The 27,546-nt window shown below is 31.1% G+C and overlaps 1 protein-coding gene across 3 annotated transcripts in view; it reads left to right on the forward strand.

Moving 5' to 3' along the window:
• LOC142330089 (multiple inositol polyphosphate phosphatase 1-like) overlaps positions 1–27,546 on the forward strand; it is a 45,343-nt gene that overhangs the window by 2,833 nt on the left and 14,964 nt on the right. The window contains exons 2-6 of one of the 3 annotated variants that reach the window (XM_075375146.1): positions 1,947–2,169; positions 6,515–6,649; positions 16,700–16,881; positions 21,256–21,384; positions 22,624–22,774. In XM_075375146.1, coding sequence (XP_075231261.1) covers positions 1,947–2,169; positions 6,515–6,649; positions 16,700–16,881; positions 21,256–21,384; positions 22,624–22,774 — 820 coding nt within the window. Of the gene's footprint in view, positions 1–1,946; positions 2,170–6,514; positions 6,650–16,699; positions 16,882–21,249; positions 21,385–22,623; positions 22,775–27,546 lie in introns of all 3 variants that reach the window. The other 2 variants (XM_075375145.1, XM_075375147.1) reach the window with 2 other exon arrangements.

The following is a 27,546-nucleotide window of genomic DNA, read 5'->3' on the forward strand; positions in this document are numbered from 1 at the left end:
ACTTGATGATTATTTAACAGCCAAAATGCACATCTATTATATATATATATTTTTTTTTTAACAATTCCTAGGTGTTTCTATTTGCTATTTTACTTCAGTTACTGCTTAGCAAAGTTCTTTTTTGTATTTATTTTATAATACATTTATTATTTCTGAAATGTATTCATCTGATATTTTATTTACATTTAAGGTTGATTTTAAGAATAGTGATTTTTTTCCTGATATTAGAATTTATGTACATAATATCAAATCTGATATTACTCACTGTAATAATATATTACTCACAGTGAGTAATAATATAATAATAAGTGAGTAATATGTATATATATATATATATATATATATATATATATATATTAAAATATATATATATATATATATATATATATATATATATTTTGATACTTTTTTTATTGATCCTGTTGTTTTTATGGATTCTAGAAATTTTTAATGCATTTTCTCAATATATTGTTCATCGATAGGAAGTTTTTAGGCAGGAGGATTTTGACAATTTAATTTTGAGTATTTTTAAACCGGCTAAATGGTTTTAGCTTGGAGAGTGGATCTGTTTAAAGAAGCATTGTCTGCGTTCAGTATAACTTATCAGGATTTGCTAATAATAATAATAATAATATTATTTGCAGTTTATATTTGCTTACTGGATAATTTGTAAATACTGCAAATTTTTTATGTTATATGAAGTAAAAAGTTAGAATTACATTCTAAAAAAAAAAAGCTGACAACACAATCATTGGACTTTCCCACATAGCAGCCACTCTAAATACTTTTTTATACTAAATATTATTCATTTATTTAATTCTACCGCTCACCTTTGACGTTACAACATAGCAGACGACTACAGCAGCTGTATATCAGTGCTACACTAACGCTCCTTGTGATGAGAAGTGTTACTATTGATGCAGTGTACCCACTTAGCCACTAGTGTATTTAGTTAGAGCATTTTTTGGGGTGGGGGTGAGATTTGCAAAAATATTTTTTGCAAATTGTTGACAAATGTGCCTAAGAAAAATAAGACCTTAATTAGGAGAAATCTCAAGATACTGAGAGTGACCTTGCTGTACAGCCTCAACCCCTTGACCTTTAAGTTGAAAAATTAATGGCATCAACACCCCATATATAGAAGTATTCGGACCAAGTTTGGTCAAAATCGGTCCAGTAGTTCTGGAGATATAAGGTGATTTAGAGGGCGACACCAAATATACACACATACATACGAGCATTTGGAAAACTTCTGTCTGATTTTTGGGTTCCTTAGGTGTCAAAACGTAAAGATCGAATGAATACCATTTATGCCCAAGCTGGACTGATTAACCTTCTAAAGCTATAGCTCTGCCATAGAGCTAGACGTAAAATTTAAGTGCAGAAAATTTGGTTTTGTTTGCTATAAAAGTTTTGGATAATTTATATTACAGCCTATTGTGAACAACATTGCAACTATTTTTATTATTTTATTTGAGAGAAGGTCATCTTCAAAATTCTCAAAACCTGTGTTTTGGAATTTAATATAACTGATATAAAACATTACTTTCATAAAATGAAAAAAATATATATATAAAAATGATAAACCTAATTGTGATTGAAACCTAGGACCTACTGTTTATCAGTCAAGAGCTTAATCAATTTTGCCACAGAGGACAACTTTTAATACAAGCACAAAAATATAAATTTAAATAGAATCTCTAACATTAAAAAGAAGAAGAAATTAATATCGGTTTTACAAATTTATTACACTAGTTCTTTTTAATTAAAACAGTTGTAGAGTAGCCCAGCTTAATAACCGGCTTCAACATTTCAACCAAAATTTTAAGTGTTCGTTGAATTATTCCGTGATCACATTTTTAATAACTATATTTTTTATGAAGATAAAATGATATAAAAAATGTGTTTGAAATTTAAGTTCTATTAGTAGTTGTAACTTTTTTCAGTTTTCAAGATGGATCACAGTGATATTAATGATAACAATTATAATGTTGGTATCACTGTCATTTGAACTGAATAAAGAAGAAGAGAGTGGAGAGAGAAGACAAAAACAAAACAAAATAGTATATAATTATTGTTATGCAGATGATCCTGACCCTTACCTTTATTTTTCATCTAAAACTCCTTACAAAACTGTTTACAATGAATCAAAATTTGAACCACCACCAGGTATCCATTTTTGCTTTAGTTTTTTTTTTAGACGTAAGGTTACTCCATCAGTATTTGAACATCACATGTTTTGATTTTTTTATATCTGTTATTTGCTTTATTTTTAGAGTTTGAAATCACCTGGTTACTTACATACCTAAAAATCTTAAACAACTTTCATTATAATTTTTTTACAACCTTTTTATTTAGTTAGTGAATTTATAATTAAAGTTTATGTCACAGTAATTACAAAATCCCCAATGCCAGAAATAATAGTAATACAGTTAAGAACTGAAGCCTCTATGTGTGTCAATCCATTTGAATGCCCCATAAACATAAGCCGGTTGCTTATGTTTTTACCAATTCAAAAAAAAAGATTGAAACTTACCCACTTGTTTCCTACATGTCACAGCACCTTAAAACTATTTTTTTAAATTTTCTATTTAAGCAGTTTACCTGTGCTGGCCATTTTAATTTTTTATTTTATTTGCATGCACCTATTTTTGTGATTGTAAGGGTTTACAGAAAAAAATCAAAACTAAAAACCTATTGTTCTTGGAAGGATGAAACAAAAAACAATTTATTCGTATATTCTCAAGGTAAAAATTGGTTCAGTAGTATTTCATTAGTTCTCTCTTCTTTCTGTGAGAAAATTAAATGAGCTGGCTCTAATGTTATTTGTCTTAAGTTTTTTGTAACTGTTTTTTTATGAGTTCTCAAAGGGTCACAACAGAACTGCCTTTACAGGTGACTGAATGTTGACAAAAACCTTTTTCAAGATAATTACAATCACTGGTGACATCGAATTAAGACTTAAAAAAATAAGTTATTTGTTTTCATCACTAAATTCACAAATTTTAATGAGTTCTTTTGGCACTGAATCATACACTGTTTTATGACACTCTTCATTGACATAAATTCCTATGGAACATTGTTGTTCCATTGTTTTATGTTCAATTACTTGAAAATAATGTAAAAATGTAATTGATTTTAAAATTTGCAAACATAATATTATTAAGTAAAACTTATTTATTTAATAAACACAGGATGAAATTTGAGACACTGTAAAAATGTGAACAGGTCACTGACTAATGTCAGACTGACCATCTGTAACTGCAAAGTTAAATGATGCAACAAGCATAAATGAGCATGTTTGAAACATGAATTTTGAAAATCCTGATGTCTGGAAATGACTTCAAGCACCTGTTATAATACGAACACTGCAGTTAAATGGCTCAAACTAGACTATTTCAACTATAGTTTAATTATAAAAATATTAAAGTGCCAAGAAGACAAGAAACCCCCTTGGAGCACTTATTTAGTGAGTCAAACTGATATTGCTTTAACAGGTTTTTCATGATTTTTGAGAGGTATAGTTTTTTTATTAGTACAGTACACAACAAACATATTTATTTGCCATAAACGTTTACGGAAACACTAAGTTATACAAATTTGAGATTTTGATCACCATCCCAATTTGAATTTTTTTAAAAAGTTAGTTTTCAAAAATTCATACAATTTAGGGGTAATTATTGTTCAGTTTCATGTCCTCCTTATTAATGGTAAATAAACTATCTAACTTTTTCTTCTTACTTATATAAAGCATAAATTTATTATTCTAGTTGAGTTCAACAGCTGTTTTATATATATTTTTTTCTAATAGTGTTGTTGGTCTAAATCAATCGGTAAAAGATTCAAATCATTCATGTCAACCTCTGAAGCAATTCTTAATGGTGGTCCCGGAGATTAAACAAAAACAAAAAAGTAAAGGATCTAACTTCAATTTTAAACTAAATGTAAATATATTAATTATATATAACATTTAAATAAGTGAAAATGTATCTAAATGTGTTTTATATTAAATATAAATAAAATATATATTGATCAGACTCACAAGTACTTTATTTAAAGGTATTAATGATCCAGCGCATAAGTTCTGAATAATGAAAGGTACACTTAGGCACAGTTATTCGAACCAAGTATATCACCATTAATATTTATGACAAAACTACTAACATATAACAAAAATTCAAACTGTGTATGCCATCCTCTTAAAAAAATTACCAAAAGTGAAATTTCACCGTTTTTCATGTTCAAATTTATTGGTAATTTTCTCATAGAAAGAAGAGAGATAGGTAAATAAACCACTGAACCAATCTTTTACTTTGAGAAAATATGAATAAATTTCTTTTTATTTCATCCTTCAAGGACCAATAGGTTTTTAATTATGATTTTTTCTGTAAACCCTTACAATCACAAAAATAGGTGTGTGCACCGAAATAAAAATGGCCGCCACAGGTAAACTTAAAAAAAAATAGTTTTAAGGTCCTGAGACATGTAGGAAACAAGTGGGTAAGTTTCAGTTTTTTTTTTAATTGGTCAAACAACCACCCATGGTTCACTTCAAATGGATTGACGCATGTATAATTTTGAATCAGAATCAATCTGCACCTATTTTCAAAGTGGTGTTTAATTTGTAAAAGAAAAGTTCTAAAAATTAAAATTATTACTTAATAAGTTAGCAATTATGATCCAATTTCTTAAATTACTTTTTATTCTGTTGACCCCTTAAATCATATTAACAATGTCATCCAGGTGAGTGGGTGACTCCCAGCAGTAAATAGATGGTCATTTCAACATTAAAAAAATGCCATAAGAATTAAAGAAATAAGATTGCCATAAGAATTCCTATGCAATATTGTGGGTATAAAAATATTTTGTACACTAACATGAATTAAGTATTCTAGTTTATTATATTATATAATAAATGTGTTAATAATAATAGTGTTGTCTAAAACCACTTTTTTACGTTTTTAATACAAAAACTTTGTTAAATGACTAAAAATTATGTAAAATTTATTATTAAAACTTATAAAGAGTTTAATTCTAAGAAAATTATGATTGATAAGTTTAGTAATAAATAAAGTTTAGCAAGTGTTAGTAATAAAATCAAATTTCTTGAACTTGTATTTATTTTTATTACACTATTTTACAGCAATTTTCTCAACATTAAACTCTAAAAATTTTTATAATAAATTTTTTTTTTGCATTTATTAGTTATTTAAGCAACTTTTTCTATTACAAATGTAAAAACACATATTTTTAGATAACAGATTTTTCTGTTTTACGTTGGATATTTTGAAAACTAGTGGAGATGTGGTTCTGGAACCTGTTCAGTTTTTTAGGTCAGAAACCATCAAGTTTATCCCTCAATTTGGAATATCAATTTGAATATCAGTATAGTTTTATTTCACTCTTTGCCCAGGAATCAGGGCAAAATCTTTCACTAGCTGTAATTCCTTAATGGAGCGTTTTTGGATCCATGTTTATATGAACTTTTTTCATTATTCTCTGGTAATAGAATGAGCTCAGAAAACATGGTAACATTACGTGAATCACTCTGTATTATTGATAGGAGATCTAATGACACCAAACGGCTTAAAGCTTCATGCATTCATAGTCAAAATTGAGGAAAAAAGATAATGGATAATTAGCCTCCTGCCTAACACAGGTGTGCTTTAGTCTTATTTTTTTACCCATGATTCCAGAGTTAATTACGATCAGCCAAGATCATAGTGTATACACAATGTTTTCTTATGGGTTAAGCCTTAGCATACTGCAATTTCAGGCTGTAATCTGCATCATTTTAAAATTTTAAAAGTTATATCACATTTGTATGAGAGATCAGTCACCTGATCGTTAGATTTGGACGGTCTTTGTAATAATCTGATAGCTTTTAAATCGCTAAACTCAATTTAATTCTATACTATTCGAGGAGACCTCCTTTTATTAACTTTTTCAGCCCAAAAAAAAATTGCATTGAAAGACTGAATACTAAGTTACTGAATGGAATGAGAGAGCTGATGCACTTGCAGGATCTTTTTTATTTAAAGATAACTTGGAGCCTGTACACATTGTAAATTGAGTTTGGCAAACTCCTAATCTAGGTAGGCAAGTGATAATTGAAAAAGATTCTTTGTTTCATTAATGGTCAAGATCCATTCAGGGGATACCTATGTACTATGGATCAACACTAGAGTATAATATTCTATGTAAAATTTGTCATCATTTTCCAAAGATGATAAAACACCTTATTCTTGAATGTAAGGCCTAAACTTGAATGATTTCTATGTTCTCAGAATCTGTCTTTTGGCAGATGTGGACATTTCTAACTTGACCAGAAAGGTTCTGGCATTCATACAGTGATACATAACAAGAAGTATAGACTAATTCTTTTGGGAGTGCACAATAAACTTTGGGACTTCTTTCCACTCCTTTCCGTAATAATTACTATACATCATGCTTTAGGTGTACTGTAGAACAATAAAATATAAATTCTATGACTTGCCTTTTGATTTATTTACAGCCGACTGTGAAGCAAAAGGTATCTGGCTTCTAGTACGACATGGAGTAAGATATTGTCTTAAAAATTCGCTAAATGATTTTGAAAAGTTAAAAGCTGAACAAAAACAAATTGTTCATAATCATGAGATATTAAAAAGTAAGTACTTTGAAACCAAATAAATAAACACATTCACAAAAACATCTTATATAAAACTCAGAACAAATTCAAAAACATGATACCTAATGACAGAAAATACATAGCACTAAGATACATTAACCAACAGTCAGAAAATAATCCCCAATAATCTGTGGAAAGAAGGATCCTATATTATTTACAAAACTAAAAACAATATGAGATCAGATCACAAAGCAAACACCAATTCTGACAAAATCAGGCATATACAGATTAAGTGATAGAAAAAATATCATATCAGACAAACTTACAAACAATTACAGACAGTAACATAACAGAATCATCTCACAAAAGCACTCCTTATGTCCACAAGACTAACAGTAATGTGCAAATTCTACATTTAAAACATAAGAATCAATATTAACAACTAAAAGCAAAGTTAACATCAGTAAAAATATTTATTTACTCATTGAATTTGGAAAAAAAATTGGGTGAGGCGCACGGCAGTTAGTTTAAAGTGAAACATTACAGACATTGGATGAAGTTCCTACAAGCTACAGACTGACCAACTTGTCTGTAGAGTTAAATGGGAGAGCCATCATCGTATTTTTTGAACAAAACTGAATGTCTCCAGTGGAAGATTTTAGTTCCTTTATTTAGCCAACTCTACAGATAAATTGGTCGGTCTGTATGTCAGCGAGTAACTTTTAGTGTATTAGATTGAAATAAAAACGAGACATTGACTGCGTATTAAATTTAATTTTAACATAAAACAGACACTAAGTGGTACATGATATTTATTTCGACTAATATTCGACGGCAATTTTGTTCAACAGTAGTCTGTAATATGAGAAGTTATTGACATAAGGCATAATATCAACATTAATGTACCTGGCCAGCGTACAATCGATAGTGGTGTTGCACAGTGCTGTTGGTTCTGTGGATACGTAGTTGAGACCGAATTCATTCTTCATGAAGTCAACGAGGGAGCTGTTGTGTTGTGGATCGTTATTGAAATCGCCACAGAGAACGATCGGTCTCCAAGTCTAGTCGAGAGCTTGGTAATAATTTTGTTAAGTTCGCTGAATATGGCAGGAGTGATTGATAAAGACAGCTTGTGTGCGAACACTGATCGGGTCAAGCGACGTTAGGCCGTCCGGCTTCGAGGATATCGAATTCCGTTCTTTCACCTGCTTTAAATCTCTATCGAACCAAAGTCGCAAGATAGACCAAACGGATTGTTTTCAAATACCGTTTTGAAGCGTTTGTCCGCTGCACGCCAATGGTCCTGTATCGCATTAATTCGACTGATGTTGATATCTATCAGCCCGGGGACGTCTTCGACAGATCTATGGGTGTTATCTTTACTCGTTATGTCCATCAGTTCGGGTGCAGCAGCGGTGGAGGTGCTCGCGCCGTCGGCTTCGTTTACTGTCCGCGCCGTCCCAGCTTTGCGACACTCCCAAAACAGTCTCGCCCGCTCGGCACCGGAGATTGGGGTACCTGTGCGTGGCCCATAACCTCCCCTTTCCAACGATATGCGTAATTTATATTTTTGACTGGTTTTTTTGAGCGGGCTGAGGCTGAAAAATTAAATTTTTATACTTTTTTACATGTTTACTTTATTTATAGATATTGTCCAAAATTTTTATAGATATTTTCCAAAATACACTTATTATTACTTAAATCGATCTATCTCGACAAACTCTAAACACAAACACACGAATCATCGTGCTATCACGTCTAAGTCGTGAGCTACACTGAATGGAAATAAGCAAGAGCGCCAGTTTTGGCCGATCTGCACCGTGCTCCCTCTCCGCCAACCTGCTCCCCAGTGACGCAAACTCAAAGACGTATCGATGAGCTGATCATATAAGTTATAAAATGACACCGCATTTACGTCTCTGAGACTAATAGTTAGGGAACTATTAAGGCAGTACGATATAGACCTTTTCGTTACGCTACAGATTTCTGTTTTGAGTACCCGTATGTTTCGGTGCGATTTTAAAGACGTTTCACCCCAAAAACTATACGTAAATGATCTTATGCAATATGATAAACTTTGTTCATTCTTATCTAAAGGAGTCCTGTAACTTCCCCTTCTCTTCCGCCCCTTTCCTTATCATTTGAGAGTTGCCAAGGGAGTTGGATCAACTGCAGTGGTTCAATTTGTGACATCATTCTGGCACCTTTTGGTAACCGCGCAGGCCAGTTACTTCTTTATTGGAACTTAATGTAACGTAACAATCGTACGATTCCATGCAACTATCTTGGGTTTAAATAAATAATTTTACATTACTTGTAAGAGAATTACTACTGCTATCAATAATGGGAATATTATTAAGAGTTCATCTACGATAAACAGTAGTATCAACACACCTGCAGTGTAATCATCTGCTAAAAAAAATAAAGATAATTTGGAATTTTAAAGAGGATTTTAAATAAATATTAAGAAGAGTAAAAAACTGCTGACCTTTCCTGTGCTACTTTGCATTTCACATCTTGGATTGAGGATCAATTTTTTATATGAGTATTTTCTATAGTCACATAAAAAATTAAAAAATATTTTTATAAAGATCGCAAAAAAGTAGAAAAAGGAATTTCCTTTTTATTTATGTTAATTAAACATTTTCTAAAAATTAGCAAATAGTCATCAAGAACACAATTTTTTCTAAACTCTCTACTAAGGTGAGTGAGTGTGTGTGTGTGTGTACAGTGTTTCAAAAAATGTGAACTGTCATATAGTATTTATTTCGTACCTACAAGGTTAGAGTTCTAGGAAAAATAAGGCTACAATCCAGTTTGAAAAATAAATGTACTTTGCGGTCAAACTCAATGAAGACATAGTATAGGATTGTTAACAATTACATGTCTACGAGACAAATTCGAGGTCCATGGAACAGTATGTGATGTGGAGAAAGGCCGATCAGAGCGATCTCGCACGACTACGAGATGAATCCTCAGGTGCGGTGCTGGAACTGTTTCAGCATTTACCATAAAAATCTGTAAGGCAAAGGTCATGTGAGAGTGGTGTAAGTGATAACAGTGTGCGCATGTGTAATCACACAATGTACTAGAGTGTATATAGTATACATATAAACTGTATGAATAGCATTTCCTATTATTTATGAAGTTTTCAAGGAACTTTTTTATTTTTTATTTTTTTATCTGCCGACGTAAAGAGGCAATACCACATCATTTTTAAGTTCGCCAATTTGCCAATATAAAATTATTTGGTCAGTCATATTAAAAATTTGAAAAATATTTACATATTTGTGGCTGACATGTACAAGATAATAAAAAGCATCAGAAGATGTTTATTGTTCTCTCAAAACACAAGCCACAAAAATGTTGCTGGTTTGCTAATTCTAGAGTCGATTGTGTGGAAAATAAATTCAACTTTGAAGCCAATTCATCAGATCCTTTCTTTCTAATAGTTATATAATACCCGTAATAGTAATTTCTTGCGTAGACACTTCGTGAATATTGATATATAGAATGTATCACGAAGTTTTTCCCGGACCTTCATAACCTATTCTACTCGTGAAAATAAAGGAAATAATCATATAAACATAGGTCCTAAAATGCTTCGTTTGAAAGTAACAATGAACGACATGGGTCGTTCATTGTTACTTCTAAATCCTTTTTGCTCTCAGCTACAATTACTATATCATCAGCAACTCGTAGCATCTTTAGGATATTTATTTATATAAATTTTTCTATTATTTTCACGAATAGAATAGGTTATGAAAATCCCGGGAGAACGTCGTGATACATCTTTGTAGATTAAACTTGTACTATGATGTACATTTATTTATAATTGATAATTAGTATTTAGACTTTCAGCAATACTTATCCCAAGTACTTATTATATCACTTTTTTGCGTTTTTTTAAATTATAATTTTGTTAAATAAGTCTCGGTAAAAATTGTGCTATGGTTGCACAACTTTATTGCATATCATTAACCCTAGAACTCTCATTTACGTAAAAATTACGTGTAGCAGGTACAAACATGTAAACACTCCCCCCTTCCCACCTTTTTTTTTCCTGTTTAGCCTCCGGTAACTACCGTTTAGATAATATTTCAGAGGATGAATGAGGATGATATGTATGAGTGTAGTAGTCTTGTACATTCTCAGTTCGACCATTCCTGAGATGGGTGGTTAATTGAAATCCAACCACCAAAGAACACCGGTATCCATGATCTAGTATTCAAATCCGAGTAAAAATAACTGGCTTTACTAGGACTTGAACGCTGGAACTCTCGGCTTCCAAATCAGCTGATTTGGGAAGAAGCGTTCACCACTAGACCAACCCGATGGGTTCCCCCTTCCCACCTAGTCACGCTTTTCCCCACTACCCGACTAAGTTTCCTCCAATCAGTGCCTCACATGACCTTGCGCAGTGAACGTCGATCAGTCACGTGCTATCTGCAGCAGATAGGATTTTGTAAAAGTAAGTACGCTTTTTTTTTTATGTATACATTTAGTAATGTCTATAGATTTTGTACGTATAATGAACAATGTCAGTTAAACTTTCTACGTCTTTTTTACGAATAATGAGTATTAATGTATGTAAAGTAGGCGTTAATTGTATTTGTAATGAAAAATGGTTTGGATACATCTTTCTGTCTATATATTAAAATGCTATATCTCACTTCTTTTCTAGAAATTATGTCGTGACTTGTGGAAACTGTGGAAGAAATCCACCACATTTTGTTTGAACAAGGTGAATCTGGAAGCGAGGTTGAAGACTGCTGTGAAGTAGATTCAGATAACACCGATGCAGATCCAGAATTTAATCCTGAGGAATCTCTAGAGGATGAACTTTTGCTTCAAGGTGATCTAACTATAACATCAATAAATCTTGACGCCTACGAATGTCAATCAAAAAAGGCAAAGATCAAACAAAAACGAAAACGAAGATGGACATCAGCTTCTATGGGAGATACCAATCCAGTCTTGAATTTAAAAGGAAAAAAATATTATGGAAAAGATGAGTATGATTGGATAAAAAATCCTATTTTGATGCAACCGGGGAAAAAGTAAGCAAAAAGAACATAATATATATTCGACCCGGACCAGTTGGAAGAGCTACTTAATTTTTCGAGCAACTGGAAATTTTGTCTTTATTTTTCTCTGATGATATCATAAATATAATTCTAACCGACACGAATGAAGAAATTCGCCGGAAAAAAATTAATTACCGTGATCAAGGAAATCCTATATTAAATGAAATTTGTAAAGAAGAATTTTACCTGTTACTTGGGATTTTAATTTTGGCTGGAGCTCTAAAAATAAACCACTTATCAACAAATATAATATTTGATACCACATTATATGGAAACAAATTTATTGGAACAATGCCGAAGAATAAATTTAATTTTATAATTAACTGCTTGAGGTTCGATGATAGGGACACAAGAAATAAATGTTGAAAAACATCAAACTTGCTCCTATTTCAGAAGTGTGGGATTTATTTATTAAAAAATTGTCAAACGCATTAGAGATCGAGTTCATATTTGACCATTGATGAACAATTACTAGGTTCTCATGGTCAATGTCCCTTTAGGATATATATACCATCGAAACCAGAGAAATACGGAATTAAAATAATAATGATGTACAATTCTATGAAATACTTCATCCCCTATGTTGGTAAAGGTATTGTTCCAGCAAATATCCTTGCCGCCGTCTATTTTGTGGAAGAGTTAGTGAAATGCGTAAGGGGATCTCACAGAAATATAAATACTGGTAATTGGTTTACGAGTTCGCCACTCGTGAAACGTATTCTAGATGATTTTGGACTCAACATGATTGGGGCAATAAAATAAAAAATGGGGAATTTCCTTCAGAACTTATACATAAAATACGAAAACCGAAAAGCAGAATCAAGCATGTTTCTACACAATTGTCTGAAAAGTTCCCGAACTGAATTCCTGTAGTCATTAAAAGTAGCGTCATCTCTCGGACAACCAAGAACCTATGAATTACGATGTGTGACGAGTGTGTACAAAATTTCATCACGTTTAGTCACTCCAGTCTCGGGTTATATTCGACCACGGATGTTGCGTTCATGTGATCTTGTGCAGCTTGCGACATGGAACAGAGAAACGCGATTAAATTTTGTGTTCGACTTCAAAAGTCTTTCGTTGAAACTTATTCTATGATACAGCAAGCATTCGGTGATGAAGCCGCATCTCTTACTACAAGAAACACGTGGTGGAACCGGTTTAAAGACGGTAGAGAGTCGATGGATGACGATGAACGAAGCGGGAGGCCGTCAACAGGTGCTCACAATGAAAACGTTGCGAAAGTGCGCGCGCAACGCGCGAAACTGTCCCAATTGATCAAACCGTAAATTCTAGATTCTATTTTGAAGTAATGAAACGCCTGATGCGTTGCATTCGTCGAATCCGGCCCGAGTATCGGGATCCGAGCAGTTGGACTCTCTTGCAATCTTGACAATACCTCGGCAGACATGGCAACAGTTTTAACACGTTATTACGCCACAAATCAAATCACCGTCTTGTCCCCCTCCCCCCGACTTGGCTCCAGCAGAATATTTTTTGTTCCCGAGACTCAAGTTGAAGATGAAAGGCCGCTTTTTCGATGACATCCATCCAAATGGCTTGCACCAAGCAGTTGAAGGCGATTCCACAAAGTAATTTCTCCAGAGCGTTTGACGAGTTCTACCGGCGCTGCAACGAGCATATAACTAGAGAAGGGTTCTATGTATAGGGCTGATGTGAGTAAATTCGTTTAGCTTTAAATCTTTATTTTTATTTAATTTAGTAGGGAAATTTTCAGACATAGTGTGTATTTGATAATGACATAACTGCTACTTCTTATAAACAAAAAGAGAACAAACTTGTAACATTAGTTTCTTAAATGTAATGAAAACGCAACGATTGATAATATATCGGGGAAACCTGAAATAATCAAAACTTATAATCAGACGAAGGGGCCGCCGACATGTTCGACTAAATGTGCCACAATACGAACCGAGGACGAAAAACAAAAAAGTAGCCTTTATGTTTTTTCTATAATATGGTCAACATCGGCGTAATTAACGCATATGTCATTTATTTGTCAAATTTTGTAAAAAATAATTCGAATAAATCGAAACCGTTGTTCAGACAAATGTTTCTACTAAAACTATATGAACAGTTAACGACCGACTAGAAACTTAGGAGATTGCAATCACCGACATTAAAACATTAAACCCGAGGAATAATTGAAGAAACTTTAGGTGGTGAAGGCCATCTACTCAAAAAGGAAATGACTCTAAAGCAGGGCCAAAAAAATATTTTTATTTGTGCCATTACACAAAAAAACGAATGATCACGATTTATTGTGGTACATGTCATGAACACCAAAATAAAGTTGTTTGCTCCAAATGTTAAAATAATGTATGTTCCATTAGTAATTATATTTTTTTATTATTAGTTAGTTATTATGACATCTTAAATTATTAACAAGAAGTTCCCAAAATTCTAAAGTTATATTGTAGTTCAATTTAAATGTTTTAATTATTAATACATAACGCTTGTAATGAACGTCTTTGACTGTAATTAAGTTTAAACTATATACATTTTTATATTAAAATTATATTTATCATTCATTTTAATATGTCTTCATATTAGAGTTAAAAGATATTTTTGTAAATTACCGTATTTATTCGAGTACCATGCACCATGATTTTCCGGACCGAAAATCTAAAAAAAAATCGAGTATATACCGGTATTTTAAAGTGCAACAGATATGTTAAAAAATTACGTAAATATTCAGAAAGTAAAGCATTTAATTCGTTCATTTAAATTACAATATTAATATTACATTAATAATTAATTACCGTAAGTACTAATTTAGTTCAGAATCAGTAAGCCAGTAACACGAAAAGAAAGCATCATGTTGAAAAGTATCATTTCAATACAGTTTTTAATGTGGGATTTTATTTTTAATTAATCACTGTCACTGTCAATGTCTGTAGAAGAGTTACCGGTAGTCTCCACGTCGCTCTGCCAAAGTGATCGTCTTCACTACCATCAAGTTCATTAGATATTCCGCATTTTTTAAACTTTTCCTTACCAATTCAGTGGAAATACCTTCCCAAGCATCTTTTATCCAAACACAAATCTGGTTAAAATCTGGACGTTTGATTCTTCCTGTAGGCGTGAGAAAGAAATTTTCATCAGCCATCCATTTACTGTACAGTTGTTTTAATGAAGATCTGAACGGTTTGGTTTATTAATGCAGAAATCTAGTTGCAATAGAGATGTCAATCCGCCTGGAATTATTACTTGGTCTGTCATACCCTTTTTTAAAATGTCTTTCACTTTATCAGTCGTATGCTCCCGATAACTATCCATTACTACCATACCGGTATTTTTTTTTATTAAGTAAATCTCCTGATCGCTTTTGCCATACACACCTGATCCGATCTAAAATTAAGGTTTCGTCCATCCAACCTGATTCCTGTGCTCTTATAATAATTCCATTTACCTGTACGGTAAGAAGAGTTTTTCTTTTAAAAACAATGTACCGAGGTAATTTTGATCCATCAGAAGTAATGCAAAGCATAACACTATACCTTTGTTTTTTATTACCACCTGTGCGAATAGTAACACTTTTTTCACCTTTTTTGTTTACGGTTTTGTCAAATGGCATTTCAAAATATACAGGGTTTGATCAGCGTTTCCTATTTGAGAAGGCTATTTAGCCTTTATCTTTTCTAAATTTATTATGTATTTGTGAAAACGTAATATTTTTTGTTCATAAGCGTCTGGAAGTCGTTGAGAAATGGTCGTCTTTCGTCTTATTGACAAATCATTTCGTGCAAAAAATCGTGTTATCCATCCACGGCTTGCTTTAAAATCAACTTTATTCAATGAGTTAGCGATTTACGAGCATATGATTGACACATTTCTATCGTGACAGCATAACCGCATTTCCTTTTTTCCATAACAAAGTCAACAACTTTTTTTTCTATTTCTGTTTATTTTAAGCCACGAAAAGCCCTTTTATTACCAGTGCCTTTCACCAGAAGTTGTTTCTTCTTACGCCAGTCTTACATGCAGCTTTCATTTACGTCAAATTTTCTTCCTGCCGCCCGATTTCCAATTATTTCAGTCTCTTCTATAACGCGCAGTTTTTCATTTACTGCAAAAAATCGTAGACGCTGTCCTTTTGTACTCATTTTAATGCCATAATTAGAATAAATCACCGTATTAAACTTCACAAGATAAACTAAACAGATAAAATACACATAACCGTCCACATGTACAAACAGTACGATCACTATGGCGAATAGACAAGACGACGATGGGTAACTGATACTGTAACTGTAGTGTCATTAGAATCGGATGCAGCCTATGAATCAGTTTTATAAAAATACCGTAACTTCGTTCCTATTGATAATATGAACAGGATGTTAATAATTAAGAATGTATTCTGTATAAGCGGCATCCGGTATTGATAAACGAAAGCCTAATGTAACTATATTTATGCGATTGAATTTAGGTACTTCTAAGAAAACGTTTACTTTACATAAATTATCTTGGCTAAAGGCTATGTTTCAAGTAAGCCCAGCACCCTTATTTTTCTCCAATTCCAAGAAAAAAAGTGCGGGGGTACTCGAATAAATACGGTATATAAATGTACGTAATTTTTACGTATAATGAGTAATGGAGTACAGGATCAGATGAGTGTTCTAGGATTAATCATGTTGTACGTTTGTTTACGTTAAAAAATGTTGACAAATATATTTTGTTAGTTCAGAAAATGAATATTACATTGTTATGATTTGATACTTCTTAACCACTGAAATTTAAGTTTAAATATTTTCAGTTGCAGTATTAGAAATTTTATGAGTTCAGTTTGAATGCCTAGCTTCGGTTTCTTTTGTCGCAGTGCTCTAAGCTAAAACATTGAGGAGTCATGCCTGTAAAGAAATAAACACCTTGTAACAAACTGACATTTCCATTGTTTTACTTACTATCTTTAACAATCTTGATTAATGTTTCATGCGTATTTATATAAATTATTTTGACTTACAATTTACTCTTTTTTTAGGGGGATCACTGTGCTCAAAAGATATTGAAAACTTAAGAAACTGGAAAGGAGTTCACATTCCTTATGAAGAGAGTGATCAGCTAACACCAGAAGGATATGCAGAGATTGTACATCAAGCTAGACGTTATAAAGAGAGATTTCCAACACTATTTGAAGAAGAATTCTCAGAAAATATTTATCAGGTATGGAATGATCAAAATGTTAAACTTCTTTAATCTAATATGAACTTATTCCTCTGCTACATACAATATTATTCTGAAATGTGATAACGTTGAAAGAGTATAAATTTATTGATTTATAAAAATTATACTATATCATTTAGATTACACTTAATTACACGGCTGAAAATTAGGTATCTTTGTAAGTATTTTAAAATATCTTATCTATTTTTAAATATCCTCCAGTTTAGTTGCTGCTCAATTTATCTTTTACACAGAGGAAGGTGTCAACAAGCAAATTTCCTCAAAGGAGAGAAACTGGTGTTCATAAAAGAAGTTTATTTTCAACAAATTTGAAAGATACAGTTTCGTTGTCATTCAGTAAACACAGTGTAATCAAAATTGTTTAGAAAATGTATAACTTATCCAATATATGCAGTCTGATGAGAATTTTGTTAAAATAAATAGTTAAAATGAAAGTTTTAGGAGAAAATATTATAAAGATTGCTCTAATAATATTGTCTGTTAGAGTTTGGATCACTTTTCCAGTACTGAATGAACATCACTACTTTTTTTTCTTTTTCCTGTTTAGCTCCGGTAATTACCTTTCAGATAATACTTCAGAGGATGAATGACGATGATATGTATGAATGAATGCAAATGAAGTGTAGTCTTCTACAGTATCATTTCGACCGTTCCTGAGATGTGTGGTTAATTGAAACCCAACCACCAAAGAACACCGGTATCCACGATCTAGTATTCAAATCCGTGTAAAAATAACTGACTTTACTAAGACTTGAATGCTGGAACTCTCGACTTCCAAATCAGCTGATCCGGGAAGATGCGTTCACCAGTAGACCAACCCGGTGGGTGAACTTTATTAACTTAGAATAGCCGCCACGTAACGGCGAACTTGATGATTACCCGATCGTTTCTGCTATGCTGTTGTTCTCTGAAACACTGTCACACCATGATTAGTCAGTCATCTCCTAATAGCATAAACCAGATGCAACTGTTGTTTACGAAGCAATGTATTTTCGTATGTTTACAGTAATAAGAAAGTGATAGCATGTTTCAAATACAAAATAATTATTTTTATTTTACTTTTGTTTATTTTTTGCTTTTCCATAAATATAACTTCAGTTCTGCCTCTCAGTACGGTTCTTTTGGCATGTGTTGTGTATTTTTTTACATAGTCAATTAATCTATGATGCGATATTTTGTAAAAGGTTTTAATTGTGTTTACGGTTCAGACCTTTTAAAGTAGTTCGTTTACGTGCAAATAGTTATGGCTGAATTTAAGTCTGTTGTGAAAGGTAAAAAATTTCGAAGACAGGTGCGCAAAAATGTAAACAACGTATGTGATTTCATGAGGAATCAATCTGGAAAGCGAGACTGACCTGGAAATGCCACCTAAGAAAAGAAAAAATAGAACAGTGTACAGTGCAGAATTACCTGACTGTATTTCGTTTCAAAATTGTTGCATTCATTTGTTAAAAATAGAACAATTATTTAATAAGGAGGATCACTAAGAGCAAAGACATGATTTTACGTTTGGTAGTAATCGTCGTTACTCCAAGCTCGCCATTACTTGGCGGCAACTGTATATTAAAACTTGTATTTATTTAAAAAAATAATTATTAAATTATATTAACTAGTTAGTTCTTTTAATATAACCTGTTACTTATGGAGAGAACAACACGCAATTTTGACGAATACGGTTGTGCCTTATACGCTCTGATTTGTAAAGTTTATTTATTTATTGTTTTTATATTTTCGATTATTTATGGTTCAGTTTGGTTTCATCGTTCATTAGGGGTCTTGTTTGTGTTGTTTTCAGTTTATTTAGTTTGATTGCTCAGATAGCCTAGACTATCTAGGTTATTTGTTTGTGGGTAGTGGTTACTAGTTGTTAAATATTTTGGGAGTTTTCTTTTGAGGTTCTTTTGTTTTACGTGATTTGCTCGTTGGATTTATATCTTATTTTAATTAGTTGTGATTTATTAATATCTTTTTCGTTAGTCACAGCTTATAGTAGTTTTTTTTGTTTTTTTACTGTTTGTACTTTTAGCATGTTTGTATTTTATTTATCTTAGAATGAGTAGTGAATCCGTGTCAGGGAAAGGGTTAGGTTCTCCGGGGTATCTCTGGAGCACAAAAAGAAGTGCAGAAGACTGGAACGCGAGATGCGTCAGAAGGAGAGAGAAGTTAAAAAAAGAGAGGTTAAGAAGAAAGGAGATAAGGTAGCTCAGGGCTTAAAGGCTTCGGATTTGATTCGGAAGCAGAGTAATAGAGGAATTGTTTGGTCCTGCATTTAGTCAAACCAAACAGGTTCTTCCGCCGATGGAGGCAGAGGCAGAGGCAGCGGCACTGAAGGAGTTAGAGACGCGACTTATCTCTTCTGATGTTGTCTCAAGTGATGTCATTATTGAAGTGATTTAAATGTATATCCTCTGTCTCGAAGTCGAAAAGTTTGTGGGAGACTCAAAAAATTTTAGAGGAAAGAGCGCGGCGTACGTTCTGTCTCGAGTTCGGAGTCGGTCGGCAGTCTGCAAGGATATATTGAATGCTTCAGGCCGGGTATGGGTAAGCGACAGCGTTCCGATTTGTTGTTGACTAAGAGATTGGCTTCTGAGGTAGTGAAAGCGTCGAGACCAAAGGTTACGCTTATTGATAAACCTGAGAGAGTTACTGCCTCATCCTTTAAGGATGAGGTGGTGAAAAATCTGGAGGCTAGGAAGAAGGTCTTACTGATTGTCAGCGTGTGGGATAACCCTAAGGGTGTAAGGATTGTGGTCAATGACAATGGGACAGCGTGTGGAATAAGACTCAGTGACACTATAAACAAATATACGACCACTACTATTGCATTGAAACCCTGCGGCCAAGGATGATAGTGTATGATGTCTTGCAGAGTGTTGGAGAAGAAGGGTTCATGGATCCGGTTAGAGTACAAAACACGGATTATTCAGAAGAGGACTTAGCCTCTTTGTTCAAGGTGGTGTTTCGTGCTGAATATAGAGACAATAATGTTATAGTTGAGTGCGACAAGCTTTTGCGTACAATGTTTTGGAAAAGGATAGGTTGTTTATTGATTACCAGTTATGTAAAACAAAGGATTATTTAAATGTCAGAAAATGTTTTCGGTGTTTGGGATTTGGCCACGTGGCAAAATCGTGTAAAGAAAAGGAACAGCTTTGTTCCCACTGTGGCAAAGAGGGACATCATGTTAAAGACTATCAGGTTAAAAAGGTGGGGACCCTCCTACCTGCGTAAACTGTCTCCGTGCTCGACAGCTGGCCGGCCACGATTGTAAGTCAGGAGAATGTCCCACAAGTGTGTACAGGACCTTCTGGATGATAGGATTGATATTTGGGCTATTATAGGGTTAGTGTTATTGTATTTTGCTTTTGTTAGGATCTTCTGCTGTGGTTTCTTCTTTTGTTTTCCAGTTTTTGGTTGTTGTGCCGGTTTTTGATTTGTGTTTGGTTTTATTAGGTTTGTTTTGTTGATTTATATTATTAACTTCAGGCCTTGATATCTTTGGTTTTGCTTTTGTTTTTATTGTATATTCTCCTGGTTATTTTGGTTTAATGTTAATGTTCAGTTTGGTACTGTATTATATGTTTTCATTTATTGTTTAATTTTGTTGGAGTTTACAGATCAGAGAAGTAGAAGTTTCTCTTCTTATGCATTTTGATAAGTTTGTTTTATACTGCTCATAAACCCTATAACCCAGAAATTCCTATATTATGTCATATAATTTAATTAAATAAAATTAAAAATCCCAACTTATAAATGTGTTTAAAAATAGGTTTAAAAAAAATTAATTCTATCATTCCATGCAATAGAACTACTGTTTTCTTGTAACTCAGTACAATATACTTAAAAGGGTATACTATCTTTGCCATTTTTAATAAATTACCAAGTAATTTAAAATAATCTTTCTATCGATTTACTTAAAATAAAATTAAACAATTTTCTTGTACAGAAAATATGTTACCATGTTAGTGTGTTTCTAAATAATACTAATTAATAAAATAATTTTTTTAAATATACTGAATTTTCTGCATATTCATTTTAAAATTTCATTAATGCCATCTAAATAGTTTTTTTAATTTTTTTTTAATGCATGTATTATAAATCTTTTATTTCAAGTATTAAGATGAACTTTAACCATTTCTATTTTTAATCTTTATAATTTTATGTATTTAAGACTGCTCTGATTAAGGTTTTACAATGGTCTCCCTTGATCTGTCCCAGCAATGGTTTTTTTATCCAATTCTGATGTGATCTACATTATAAATGATTATTTACCAATTAGAATAAAATATTTATTTATTTACTTTATCAAATAAGATGAGTAAAATGTTATTTTTATGGTATTTATAGTTTCAGTACTCAGCACATTTAAAATGTAAAAAAACTGCTACTGCATTTGCTGAAGGTATTTTTGGTACAAAAAAAGCAGACTTAAAATTAAATGAAATTTGTCCACCACCTAACAAAGAAGATATACTTAATAAGGTAATTATTAGAGCTTTCGTAAGTTTCTAACGATAATTAAATAAATTTGCATTTATCCTCATTGTCTCTGTTAATCTTTGCCTGTTATTTACAAGATTCAAAATATAATAATTAATAAAAACAAACCCTGAATCTTTGGAAAGAGATCAATATGAAAATATAAAATCTTTTATAATTCTTCTCTACTAGGCAAAGATATTTTCCACTGATTTTATTCAGTGTCAAACAGTTAAAACACAAAACTGTGTTATAATAAAAATATAAGGAAAACAAGTTGTTATAATTATAAAATTGTGTTATAAATAACACAATTTTGTATCGCAATAAGCTCATAAATTCATGTATAATTCGTTCATGAATTTATCAGTAAAAGTTGGCATGTAAATGCCTCATAGTAAACTAAAAACTTTTCAACTTTTATTTCATTATCCTGAATCATATAATTTAAAAAATGAAAAAAAATGAAATAACTGATGATGGAAGGAACTCTGAAAACACATCATGCAAATGTTTTCATGTGACTTCGTCACACATTATGTTCACTTAATGTGTGAATATAATCACATTAAAAGTTTGTTTCCTGCATACAGTTTTAATGCATTTATTGCTATAATTTATTTAACCACAAAATACAATCAATTAGTAGTAAGATTATTCACTGTAAGACTATGTATTATTTGATAGGACTCTGAACCTTTACTTTTATGAAGGTTTGGTGCTGCTGGTAACCCCATCACTGCGTCCATTTCTGACAGTACATTGTGCACCTACAAAAGAAGTTGTTTTCTAGATTATATTTGTTCTCATATTTTGAATTCATTTGATGGTTAAAATGTCTCACGAGAAGATTATGTGCTGTATTTAAAACACGGAATAACACCTTTTGCTAGCTTGAAACTGAATCCAAGATTCCTAAACATACTCAGAAAACTTCTACTTGCATTACTACTGATATTTGCTGACTTGCATCTAATGAACCATAGTCTTTTACACAATCCCTTAACTTGGTAAGGAGAAAAAGTTTCTAATTGTACCTCTATAAATACTTTTTTTGGTGTTTCCTCTTATAAATATGATGCAGATTAGACAATAAAATGCATTAAATTAGGTATTATTACAAAATTAAATTTGCCAAAAAAAAGAAAAAATATTGTCAAGTAACATGTTTGATCTCAAATTTAAAACAAAATTGGCACACAGATACTGTCATTATTTACTTCTTGTTTACATTATTTTTAGATCTATCCTGATTGTAAAGATGATGTGCTGTATTATAATGATGATGATAATAAAATGAAAAGTAAAGGATTATTTAAAAAGGGAACTCATATGAAAACTGTCATAATTAATGTCAGCGAAAGACTTGGATATTCAAAACTACTCCCTTTCAGTATGTACTATACAATTACATTTAAAAATTTATTATCTGCTTGTGTATGTATTATTCTGCTTGTACTCTCATTAAAGGTAGTCAACTGTTTTACGAGAAGGTCAAGTTGACTATCAGCCTGATATGTGTAGTTCTGGTGGATGTGATGGCAATATTTTGTGATCACCCACAGTTTTATAATAAAATGATTTCAGAGAATCTTGTAAATTGAGCCTTTCCCCAAGTAATTATAAAATTAAAGTTTCAGAGTAATTTTTATCATCATATTGATGCCAATGTAAGTTGTTTTGCCTTCATTTAAGGGAAAGAATACAAGGGCTATACTTTGTAGTTAAGGACAGATCCAAATAGTTAGAATGATTGGTCTCATTGAAATTCATTAGTGGTTGTGGTATCTGTGGTTAGTTTGAATTGGTGAATGATTGATTATTTTTTAGGTCAATGAATTACTGTATGTCAGCAGTAGGCTTACATTCAATAAATTGATTACGGTCTACAATATGTATGCTTTAAATAAGTATCTGTTGAGTGAACTTCATTTTAATATAAGGTAAGCAACACTTTAGTCATATGTTATTTTTATCAGCCATTTTTTTGGCTGGGCTAGACTGCAAAATGCCCCTTATTAGTTCTGCATAATTAAAAAATTATTTTTTTTTTACGATCTAGAGAGATGTATGTTTATCCACTGGTATAAAATGAACTATCTGCAGATAAAAGCAGAATTTTAATAAATAATTTACATTCAGCTCCCAGGATGCAATTTGCCAAACTATTTATTAACTAAGAGTTTATACATTTATTAAGTATATGTAGTTATATTAAGGCCATATTACATAAAATATGTTTTTTGCATTTTTTAATAGATTCCCAGTCCAGAAAATTAGAGACTTTTTGTTGCGAAACCTAAATTTAAAATCTGATGTAGACTTTCTTAAAAATGTTATTGCATTTGTGATTTCCTGTTCCTATTTACGAAATTAAGAGTCCTTTATAAATTGTGTGCATCTACTCCTGTCCACACCAGTTAATCCCCATCACTTGAGCTATGGTTCTACAATCTAGCCAAGCTAGTGCTAGCTCAGAAATGTTTGTTCGTTTACTTCTGCTGCAGAAATCATTTACAAAAGAAAAATAAATTTTTCCATTTGTAAACAACTGACTTCATTTGTAATCAGTATATAATTATGTAATGATACATGCTAAGAAACAATAAAAAAAATAATAATAAAAACTTAAAAACTCATAACAAAAAAACTGAAAAATTTTTTTAATTAAAATTAAAAAATGAAACATTGAAGGAAAAAAGAGTAAAAACTTGTGAAACGGGATCCTTGTCTGTTTCCTTGGGAGGATTACCATCCGGTGTTATGAATTTTAATGAAAGAACTTACCAATGGCAATTTTTTAGACCCTGTTGTACTTTGTTTTACACCATGGGCTTTTATATCTAGTAGTGTAAGTAATCAATCATTCATTACTTTGCACTTTTTTCCTCACTTAATGATAATAATATTTTATGGACCCATACATTTATTTATATCTAAAATTATAAACCAATTTGTCAAAAAATTATAAATAATAAACAAAAATGACACACATTATAACAAAAATTCAGCTACAAAAAGAAATACTATACATTACCATTAAAATGGATTCAAATATTTATGAATTAATTTTTAATGACCTCTGTGAAAACTATTCATTAAAATACATCATTCTTAAATATATGAAAGTGAATGGAATCAGTTGGCTAATCCAGTTCTTTAAATTAAAAAAATCTTTTGGTAACAAATTTCTTTAAAATAAAAGTATTTTCAGCTAAAAATCTTTTTAAGTATTTGAAAAATAACTGTATTCTCTGGTATATCAATCCCATAGAATTCAAATTTATTTATGTATTAATTTTCGTATTACCACACCTTTCATCATATAATTACAGTCTGTGTAAAAATTTTCTTAATTGATTCTTTCTGTTGTCATTGTAAATATCATTTATTTTTCTTGAAAAGTATTTAAATTTCAATACATATAGCAAATAAATTCATACAATTTCGTTGAAGGAAAAAAGTTAAGATGTATTTTTTAAAGTTGCCTTTGAAGGTGGATGCATAAATTTTATTATTTCTTCTCGTATTGTTTCCCAGTTCTTGAAGTTATTCCAAATAATAATTTCATAAGATAAGACTGGTTAAAATTATGCGAACTATTAGCAATTTTTACAACATGTGCTCGATGCCGCATATTAAAGCATGAAACTAGATGTCATTTATTTACACATTTGACATGATCATACTATCAAATGTTTTTAACATCTTAAAAACCTAACAACTTTATCCTTTTATTACATGTAAGTAAAAAACATTATTATAAAATAGTGTTTATTTTATAATAAGACTTTACTAAGTCTTAAAATGAATGAAATTATTTTTGCCACATTTAATTTTAAATTGTTAATTGAAAGCCACCCTTTTAGATTATTTATCAATTTAATAAGGTTTTCTTTTAGTTTTTCCATATTTTTACAACTTTGCATTGTTTGGTAAGTTGCTTATAAAAACCATAAACTTAACAGTATAGATTATGGGGTATTTTAGAGACTGTTAGAAGACTTAGATTCTACTTTTACAATATAAAATAAATTTTTGTTCAATAACACTTTACTATGATTCAAACTATCTTAAGTTATCATCAACATAAAATTATAATATTTTAATTATAATAATGTGCTTTGAACAATTGAGAGCTTTAGCTTTTAACATATCAGAGCCTGTTACATTACCTACATCAACATTATTTATATCTTCTGATATTTGGTTTGTGAAATGTTTAAGATAAGTACAATAATTAAGTGTGTAGTTAGTTAGTTTAATAGTAATTAATAATAACTTTTTTTTATAATGTATTTACATGATTTTATGTTTTTAAATTAATTACTTTTTATTGATTAATTTTTGATTATTTATTATGAACTAATTAACTATTTAATTGAGTTGTTGAAAGTTGTTCAACTTTTTAAGTTACTTTACTTTTTTTTTCTGAAACAGAACACTCTGAGTTATATTTTTGGTAAATTTCTTATCAATGATACTTAGTACTCAAGTCTTACTTTCTTTAGAAAATGAGAGTAGATATTTATAGATCACAATTAAACAGTTATAAGTTTTTTACATTGATTTTATTGTTTTGATTCTGTTTCAATAAAATAAAGCAATTTTCCTGCGTACCATAATGAATAATTGTACAAAAAGTAATCATAAACTTTAAAATACTACCATTTAATGCACAAATCTTTCTCCTCAGTTGATGAAGTGTGAACTAGTGAGAACAAACACTTAGAAATCCTAGATCTACAAGAATAACTTATAGATCTTACAGATAAAATCTTATAGTAAGGTAACTAGATCCTAGCTGCCAAATTTATCTAGAACTAAATCTTGGTGAAGTAATAAATTTGTCTTTCATGAAGAATAATAATTCTCAACTAATAATTTATTCATGAGATTAATAATTCCTAATACAATTATTATTCTTATTATAATTATTTGAAGTATATTCACATGCTAGCCACAGTTTTTTTCTTCTTTTTTTGGGTCATTTCATATCAAATCATTTGATCTAAAATTAAAGGGTTGCATAACCACTTTTGATTTTTGTATTTTTTGTACATTCATCTCTCATATTAGGATAAAGTTGCAAATGGTTTAAAAACCATTTGTGCTAGGTTAAATTTAAAAATGATTCGCTTGCCAATTTTTGCATTTTTTGGCATTTGCAGTTTTTTAAATATCTCATAAACTAATAAACTTATAGATTTAAAATAAAAACCATTGTGTTTTACACAAAAATTATTATGTATTAATGTTAATTACATAATATTTGTTTGATGTTTATTTATCCTCTAAAATCAGTTCCGAATCAGATAATTTAAAATGTAAAGATTAAAATTTTTGCACAAGTATTTCACTGTGAACAGAAGAGACATTAGTTCTAATATATCACACCTCTTCTTCTAATATATTCATAACTATTCTTAACGTAGTTCTACTGAGCCTATTTATGAATAATTTTGAAGTCTGATGTATTTATTTTTATAAAAGATGAATAAAACAGGATTTTTCAAAATGCATTCTTGACTCATACCTTAGATGGGGAAGGTAATAAAAATTCAGAAACTATTTGGTTTGAATCTCCTTAAGAATAGAATATGCAGTAAAAATTAAACATTGATATTCAACTACTAAGCAAGATACTCAAGTCACAATATGATAGAAAAAATAGAAAACCAGAAAATACCTATCACTTTTTTCTTTTAAGAACCAGATCTTGTACTTATAAAAAATTGAAATTCAAAGGATTATATGTTTGTTTGGCCATAGAAAAAAGTTAATGTGATTAATAAAGTTCTCTCTTGAGCTCTTTGATGTGACCAGTGCAATTTATTTTAATATCAGCTGTGAAACTTCATTGTCCCAGTTGCTGTCGTCAATTCTAAAGGAGTGAGTTCCTTAAAATGTCTTTCAGACATACCCACTCATCATTTGATAATTTAAAAGGTATTCTTGGACGTGCTGAATGGAAACAACTTCATAAAGATATCTTTATTATCAGTGCTCACATCCTGAGCAACACCTCTTAAATTAATTAGTTTCTGAGATATTACAAAAACTTCAAATGGCAAAAAATGCAAAAATTGGTGTGCAAGGTATTATCAGATTTAACCTAGTGCATACAAACAATTTTTTCAAGATAAAAAAAATTGGTTTTGAACT

The sequence above is a fragment of the Lycorma delicatula genome, chromosome 9 (genome assembly GCF_047948215.1).
Source record: "Lycorma delicatula isolate Av1 chromosome 9, ASM4794821v1, whole genome shotgun sequence".
NCBI lineage: Eukaryota > Metazoa > Arthropoda > Insecta > Hemiptera > Fulgoridae > Lycorma > Lycorma delicatula.